General features: G+C 61.6%; 1 protein-coding gene across 1 annotated transcript; it reads right to left on the bottom strand.

Moving 5' to 3' along the window:
• Positions 1–486: 486 nt before the first annotated feature.
• Positions 487–8,070, bottom strand: LOC119877766. The gene is made up of 4 exons (XM_038581156.1): positions 7,844–8,070; positions 5,815–5,943; positions 2,090–2,379; positions 487–976 (listed from the first exon to the last, which is right to left on the bottom strand). Exons 1-4 carry the CDS (start codon positions 8,068–8,070, stop codon positions 501–503), a joined length of 1,122 nt encoding a protein of 373 aa, XP_038437084.1. The 3' UTR covers positions 487–500.
• Between the last annotated feature and the right edge of the window lie 498 nt (positions 8,071–8,568).

The raw sequence follows: 8,568 nt of genomic DNA, 5'->3' as shown, positions 1-8,568 counted from the left end.
CAGCCGCGTGCCACGCAGCTGACGCACGGACGTGGCTGCTGAATGAATCCACCCCGAAGCACACTGTGTACCCTGGTCACTCCAGTGACCTGCTGGTCCACCTGCTGGATTATTCTTCAGCGATTTAGAGGAGGGACAGACACAGCGCGTGAGGCAAGGCTCATAGGATCGTATCCTGGGAAATACGCCCGTTGTAAAACCGTCTGTGCAACTCGACCCCAGGTTAGGTAATAGTGATACCTGAGCATGAAACTCGGGGCTCTTGGGGGGCGGTGGTGGCTGGGGTGGGGGCGGGGGCGTCACCGGTACCCCGGGCCCGAGTTGCTGGCAGACGCCCCTCCTGGGCTGTCTCCTGGCAGGTGATGGCGTGCTGGTGCCAGCATCCCGGTCTCTGTGTGGAGTGCGGGGGGGGGGGGGGGGGGGGGGGGGGGGGGGGGGGCTCAAGGGGCGGATGGGGCACTGCCCCTGCCCCCTGGGAAGCCCACAGTGGGCACCCTCTCCTATACTTCTGTGTCCTCTGAGGAGCGCTCCGGGACAAGGGGCTCCTTCCAGCCACAGCACCCCCATTTCCAGCTGCGTCTAGGCTCCAGTTTCCCCAGACTTTCTCTCTCAGCAGCCCCTGCACCGCACCTGCTCGGGGTTCGAGCCCCAGAAGAAGGGGCCCCTTCCCCGGGGATCCACGCGCGCACACACACACACACGCACACACCCTTACCCTCCTCTCGATGCTCACCTGTAAGCTCAGGTGAGGGGCAGCCTGCCTCCAAGCCTGGACCTGCCACATCCCGGGGCACTGGCCATCGTCGCAGGGCTGCGTCCCCGGCTCCTTGGAAATGTCCCTGCAGAGCGGGCTTTGGCTGGAGGGGCTGCACCAGGAGCCGGCACCCAGGCCTGGCGTGGTCACCTGCTCCTGCTGCCCACAGCTCAGTGACCCTCGGGAATGTCCTCTTCTGTGCATGGTAAACTGAGGTACAATCTGCGTACGATGAACCACACCCACGTAAACCGCAAATCCACATGTCTGACAGACGTTTAAACCCACACAGCCACCACCACGATCAAGATGTAGGACGCCTCCAGCACCCCAGAGTTTCCTGGTGGCCCTTTGCCATGGATTTCCTCCCACCCCCACCCTGCCCCCAGGAAACTTGCCCTTGCTGGGGGGTGTGCACTGGTGTGAAGTCTCTGGACGCAACGAGGCAGGTGCCGCCAGAACCTTCTATGCCCACCTCCCCTCTCCAGGCTCCGAAGGCCAAAGCCTGCCGCTGCCCCGGGGCCTCTGCACGTGCTGTTCCCTTCACTCGAGGGCTCCTCCTCGGGTGGCTGCCTCCCCACCTCCCTCGGGTCTGTGTTCACATGCCACACTGCCCTCGGGGAGGCCCTCCCCTTCCCGGGTCACGAGGTCACCCCGCCCCCCGCACTCCATCTTTGCCTTATTTCCTGGCATCCCCGCTTCACACAACCTTGCCCCTGTGGGTGAGCTCTGGGTTTGCTGCCCGGAAACAGCATTTCAGCTCGCCGCCTCCACCAGGCAGGCAGGAAGGCGGGAGGCTTGTGAGCGCCCCAGGCAGCCGGTGCACACGCGTGAAAACAGACACGCGGAAGGAGCAGCTCAGAGTGCCATGGGGGTGCGGTGGGGTGGGGTGGGGACAGGGGAGGAGTTTGGATTTGCCAGCACCCAGCCTGGGTCCCGGGGCACATTCGGCCTTCCCCAGGTAAGGGGCGCTCATCTGAAGAGCCGGACTCTGGATCCAGTCTGCTGGGGCTCAGACCCCAGCTGGGGGTGACCCACAGTGACCCACTTAGCCTCTCCATGCCCCAGTGTCCCCCTCGGTAAGATGGGTGTAGTAACAGCAGCCTCCTCGTGGGGCCGCATGAGCATCCGGGGGTCCCAGCTGCGAAGGCCCAAAAGCCCCTGGTGCATTGTCGTCGGCATTACACAAGCCAGGTGGGGAGGGGACACGAGACAGTGGGCAGGTGGCAGGAGGCTCAAGGGTCACCCAAGAGGATGGGGAGGCTGGTGCCCCACAAACCCACCCCCCCGGGACCTGAGTTGGTCAGTCACACCCCTGCTGCTCAGCGTGCTCACCCTCCACCTCCCTGCCCTGCAGCCCCGAAAGGGGGCGGCCGCACAAGTGCACGGAGGGGATCTGGATCAGCAGGCGACACAAGACATCCCGGAGCAGAGACAGCAACCGCCAACGGACAACGTCACCGTCCCGGAGCGGCCGGGTCGCCGAGACGGCCTTCCTTCCAGCGGGGACAGGCTTAGCCGGCCGGTGATGCGCGACACAACCAGCCGCCTTCTCCGGCCAGAGGGAAACAAGCCGAATCGTCCCTGTCCTGACGCCCCGAGGATCCCCGGGGACAGAAGCCAGTCTATTTCATCAGGAGCTTAACCGGAGATTTCCCCTCCGGCCCTTTGAGCACATTTCAGCGTCGGTCTATTTTTACAGGGTTACGTAACCGTTCTCTCCCATTCATTGATGGTAAATGCTTCCCTATGAATGGTATTTCTATTTAGGGCAGAGTCGACTCCCGTCCTGCCAGGAATAAGGGCTCAGCTCCCCTTTCAAGGGCCAAGGCCTTGGGGTGTCCAGGGGATAAAGCCACGCCAATGAGAAGTGGGCTCGGGTGGAAAGGGCCGGCCTGGAGGTCACTTGTCCGGGTCCCCAGCCCCACCCCAGCCGTGCTCCTTCTGCCCCTGCCTGTGGACAGCGGTGTGGACGGAGGCCAGCGGTCAGGCGCTCCCCACCCAGCCCCGGGGGTCGGGGTGCTTGGTGCCTCTCGGCTCGCGTCGCAGCCACGGCACCAGTCGGGAAGGGCCGCCCTGGCCCCCCGGGCCTCAGGATACATTTTTCATAACCACCTTTATTTGCAGGAGCCTGAGTGTAAACGTGAGGCTCGGGTCAGGCAGGGAGCAGGCATCTGTGCCCCGAGACCCCGAGAGATGTCACCAGTTGCGCTCACACTCGCGCGTGACGTTGGTCCCAGGCAGTTCTGGCACACGTGAGGCTCCACGTGACGACCCCGCTGACCCACGGTAGCCCCGCACGCCACACCCCTGGAGACTACTCCCTGGCCCGGCCCGGCAATCGCCCCACTTCCAGAATGGCTGGAAACTGGGCGGCTCGGACCATAAGCCTTGGACACGGGTCTCCTCTCCCAGGACGGTTCTCCGAGGACCCGGCAAGCTGTCGCACGAGCCGCAGCCCGCTCCGCGTCCGTGGGCGATGCCGGGGGTTGAAGGGCTTGGGTCGGCTCAGCCGCCCACCCCCGTGGAAGGACATCCTCTCTGGGGTGCTTCCAGGTTCGGGCGATCGAGAGCAACGCCGCCGTAGACAGCCGTGGGCGCATGTTTGGGTGAACACAGCCCTCAGGCCTCCTGGAGAAAGGCCGACGTTGGTTTCGTAAGAAACCCGGGAAGGCTCGTCCAGAGAGGCCGCACCCCGTCCCCTCCCACCGGCCGCGCGCCCACGGCCCCCACACCTGGTGTGCTCGCCACCGTGGGCCTGCCACTCCGACGGCGAACCCCGCCCCCCCCACGCAGTACCTGCTTCAGGGGCCGAGCCCCGCTCGCCCTCTGCAGACCCTCTGCAGCCGCCCACACCTTCCACCCGCGCCCTGACCCGTTTGCTTTGGCAGTGGAGACTTCTCGGCGTGGCCTCGGCCCTAATCCTCCGTGGGACGCGCAGTCTGCAAACACCGCGTCGCTGTCTGTAACTTGCCTTTTCCAGCCTCCACACGAGATCTTTCCCAGAGCAGAAGTTTTTCATCTTAATGAAGTCTGGCGTAGAATCTTCCCTCTGACGGATGTGCTTTTGCTGTGGCAAGTCTAAAAAACGCTTCGCCGTAGATCGTGACGCCCTTCTATTTTTTCCTGGAAGTTTTATGGTATCGAGTTCAACAGGTAACCTGCGATCCATTTGGAATTAGTGTTCGTATCAGGTGTGAGACTTTGGACAAGGTGCATACGTGTTAGGGTCGGGTGCCTTCTGGGTTTTGAGCCTGTGAACATAGCACTCAGATGGGAGAAGATCCACTTTTCTTTTTTTTTAAGATTTTATTTATTTATTCATGAGAGACACAGAAAGAGAGAGAGAGAGAGAGAGAGAGAGAGAGAGAGACAGGCAGAGGGAGAAGTAGGATCCCTGAGGGGATTGGGATGTGGGACTCGATCCCAGGAAGTCGGGGTCAGGCCCTGAGCTGAAGGCAGACGCTCAACCACTGAGCCACCGGGTGCCCCAAATCAACGTTTTTAATTAATAAAGCCGGCACAGAGGGATGTTCTCTTCTTTTCCTTGAATGGCTGCCAGGTAGGAGGGAGTTCTCAGGGAAGCAGCACCCGAAGATGATTCGAGCACAATCGCAAATGTGGTTCTCGTCTTTAGCTAAGGCAGGTCGCCAAAGGGAGGAGGGGTGAGAGCATTTTTCGCGGACTGTGGCCTGACCCAGAAGCTGTTTGGAGACTTGGTCCCTTCCGGCCAAGACATGTTAGGGGACGGAGCCCCTGACCGCAGCGTGCGGACACCACTGGCTTTCCTACTGGGACAGGGTGGCGGTTTCCACCACCGAGCACCCCATCGGGGCACAGAGGCTCATGGTCTCACCGGCTACCCGGCTCACAGCTGAGGTGGCCACGCCGGGCAGGCTCCCTGGGCGCGTCTGAGTCCTTGGGCTGACTGCTCCACTCCCAAATCAAAATGAAGGAATGGCCGGCTGCTGAGCCGAGGCTTTGGGGCAGCTCCGTTCAATACTGCCAGGACCTTGGCCACTATTCTATCCTCCTGGTCAGGCGACCAAGCAAACAAGAATCATTAAGCAATTGCATCCCCTGAGCTTCTTTGGGTGGTTTTACCACTTTTGAAGTCCAAACATAGGGAAGAAAGGGACAGCCTTTACTCTCTCTGTGTGCTCAAGGTGGCTCAGCCGTGTCCCAGGAAGTCCAGAAAGACTAAAATACAGGTGTTAGCACAGCCTCGCTTGTCAGGGTGCCCTCAGTCTGCCCGATAGATACTTGCTGTCTACAGAGTGACACTGCGCCAAACACGGGCCAGGCGGGCTCGGCGCCTCTGCTCCCAGCGAAGGGGCCACCGCCACTAGGACGCACCGCCTGGGCCTGAACCACTGAGCCGGGATCCGCAGGAGAGTTTTCCAAGGCCCGAAGGCCAGGCTGTGCCCCAGACACGTCAACCCGATCTGCAGGTGCCCCGTGTGCAGCAGGCCTGCCAGCCATGGCGCAGGGGTCCCAGGAAGGCAAGGTCACGGGGGACACGTGAGAACGTGCTCAGCCCAGCAGGAGGACACCAGGGTGCAGGGGGCGACCAAGTATGGAAACAAGCACAAAGATGAAAATGCCCGGGTCCATTTCCTGGGGGCTTCCAGAACAAAGGGCTTGCCACAATAAGAATTTCTTCTCTCTCAGTTCTGGAGGCCGGAAGTCTGACATCCAGGTATTAGCCACAGCTGTGCTCCCTCCGGAGACTCTGGGGGGAGACCCCCTTCTGCCTCCTCCAGCTCCTGGCGGCCCCTGGCGACCCCGGCTGCGACCCCATCTCTCTCTGCTTTCCTCTTGCCTCCCTCTCTAACGGCACCTGTGACGGTACGTAGGGCCCACCTGTTAATCCCCATAGACTCCTCCTGCCCCCCAAGATCCTTAACGTGATCCCGTCTTCTGCTGCATAAGGTATTAAATAGTTCTGGGCGGGAGGACGTGGACGCGGGGACACAGCCCCCTACAGTTCTCACGCTGCTCCTGGGGGGACACCAGCAGGACCGCTGTGCCTGGTGCGAGAGTCCAGCCGGGCAGCTCACCGGGGGCACAACTGCTGGCCCGGGAACTTGGCAGCTTGGTCAGCAGCCGGGAAGACAGAGGGACGGGTGCCCCCTGGGGCCGGGCAGGGGCTCCCCTCCACAAGGAAGCCTCGGAGCTTCCCATCAGGACTGAAGGGAGACGAGAGGCTCCTGGCGCCTGGAAGCTTGACCCCGTGAGCCACATGCATCATGAAGTGATGTGTTTCGTAAACCCTGTGACTTTATTTTGAATAGCACGACTACGTGGCATTTCATTGTTATGTGCTAAAAGCTAATTCGTTAAATATAAACACGATGTGCCACAGCTTCTGAAACCCCGTTTTGGCTTCTCACATACGTATACGTGCACTAGGGGCCCCGAAAGCGGGGGCGTCACCTCTGAGAGGCCCGGCCAGACTCCACCCCAAGGGCTCTGCTTCCGTCACTGAAGGAATACAAGGCCCAGGGGAGGACAGCCCCCTCACGAAGATGACGAAGCCAGAGCCTCCCGTTTCCTGGCAGCCGGGGGGCCGGCCACCTCGGCTCTGCTGGCACCCGCCTTATCTTCCTCCCGCGCACGCAGCGTCTACGTCGCCGCGGAGCACTCACGGGGAGGAGCCGGGAAAGCCGGGCCCCTACACTGGGGGACGGGTGGTTCAGGGGAGCGCAGGCCTTACAGGGTGCGTCCATCCCGACCCTTCCTCCAGCTCCAGGCCCCCTGTCACCGCACGTGGCGCCTCACCTCCGGAGCACCCTTTCGCACACGACGACCCCGGGGTGAGCTGGGTGCAGAGATCTCTCCCTCTCCCCTGAAGCTCGGTGTGGGAAGGGATGTGGAACAGGGGGTCAAGCACGCGGTCACCAGGACACGGGGTCTCCACCTCGGCTCCCGCCTCCCTGGGTCCCTTGGAGTCCCGCCCTCCCACACACAGCAGGTGCTGGCCGATGCCTCCTCACCGGGCATCTCTGAGAGGTTCCCCCAAAGTCAAGAGGATGCTTGTTCAAGGGTGTCAGGAGTGTGTTTACGGGGCCAGGCAGGTAGCCGGCGTCTCTATGAACTTCTTCCATTTGCGACAAAAAATGAAGCCCCTACCTGTCCCGGCAGTGGACCTGAGCTCCTGCAAAGCCTCTCACGTGAGGTGAGATTCTGGTGGCAGGTGCCCTGCTCCCCCCCATCCCATCCACTTCCTGGTGGGGAGGAACCCGGGCCTGCCCCCAGCTAACCCCTCTCCCCCCAGGAGGGGTGAGGTTCAAGACCCAAGGTCGGGCCGCCCTGGGGGCTGTGGCCTGAATCTGTCATCCTGGGTGCTGGCCGACAATGTGGGGCCGAGAGGGATGGCGGTTGGCACCCAAGGGTCTTCAGGAGACCCTCAACACAGGCTTCTCATCCCCACCAGCTACAAGCAGGGGTCCTTGCGGGGGCCTCGTGACGCCCTGGGGCCCCTGAGCTGACGCTCCGTTGGCACAATGGCCTCAGCCTGTGAGCCCACAGAGCCCTCCCCTGCTCCAAATTCACAAAACTGGGAGAGACCCCGAGGCTCCAGAAGCGCAAAGGCAAAGCCTCTTCTCTCCCTCCGTCCCTCCCTCCGTCCCTCTGGCCCTCATTTCCTCCACTGGATTTCCAGCCCCAGAGGGTGGGAGGCAGCCGAGGGCCAGGACGAGAGCCAACGCCGCAGGGCTATCAGGCAGGCCCAAGGCCACCCGCCTGCCAAGGCCTGAGCCACCAGGCCTTTGCGTCTCCCCCCGAAGGGAGAGTGAAGGTGACTCCTTCCAGCTAAAAGGATGCAGGCTCCCTGGGGCTGAAAGAAAGCAGTGAGTGTGGGAAGGGAAGAGGTGAGCAAGCCAGGGCCAGGGAGGAAGGTTCTGGGTGCAGCAACCAGACCCAACCGGCATCTCAGGCCTCCACAGGCCCACCCGTCCGCAGACCCAGGCCCCTGCTGGACCCCGATGGGGCATTTCCCACCAGCTCAGCTCTAAGCCCTTCCCCGGCCCTGGCGCTGCACACGCACGATGACAGCCAGAGGCAAGCTTTTACCCTCCAGATATTCACCGAGCGCCAAGCTCGTGTCCAACAGCATTCTCGGTGTCAGGGCTTCCGCAGTAATCCCAGCGCCAGGGTGCAGCACCCCGCACGTTCCAGCACAGTGATGGGGCGGCCACGTCAGGACCAGAACCCAGGAGTCCAGCTGCTCGGGACCCAGTGACTCCAGAAGGCAGGTTGTGCAAGGGGCAGCGCAGACCCATCAGGACCTCGGAGATCGGTGACAGGTGCGGCATCCCATGGCCAGAACCGACAAGCAGGGCCTGAGCCGCGTGTGGCCTGTGCCACCCACCTGGCTTCGCCTCATCCCGTGGGCACCTCATCACCTCACGTGGGCATAAGCAGCAGAAAGTGGGCACAGCCCCACCAGGTGAGCTGAGAGAGAGACTCATTACACATATCGTTATAATTGTGGTAGTGATTATTGTCGCTAATCCCATAGGTCTGCATGTATAGGAGGAAACAATATATCCAGGGCTTGGTACTATGGTTTCAGGCACCCACAGGGCGGTCTTGGGGCCAATCTGGAAGAAGCATCGACAAAAAAAAAAAAAAAAAAAACACTTTGCAAAGTAAAAAATAAAGTGAATAAAGCAGCCCTCAGCTCCAGGCTGGGCAGGAAGAGATGAGGCTCAGCTGGAGACCACACCTTAGAGAACCAAAGGAACCCCTTAGGGACCAGCTTATGTCCCCTGGGCCAGGACTCGGTCTCAAGAGCCCCATGAGCAAAAAGG

Source organism: Canis lupus, chromosome 31 (genome assembly GCF_011100685.1).
Source record: "Canis lupus familiaris isolate Mischka breed German Shepherd chromosome 31, alternate assembly UU_Cfam_GSD_1.0, whole genome shotgun sequence".
Classification (NCBI taxonomy): domain Eukaryota; kingdom Metazoa; phylum Chordata; class Mammalia; order Carnivora; family Canidae; genus Canis; species Canis lupus.
Note: the sequence above shows the minus strand (reverse complement) of the source record. Positions and strands in the feature narration are given on the sequence as shown.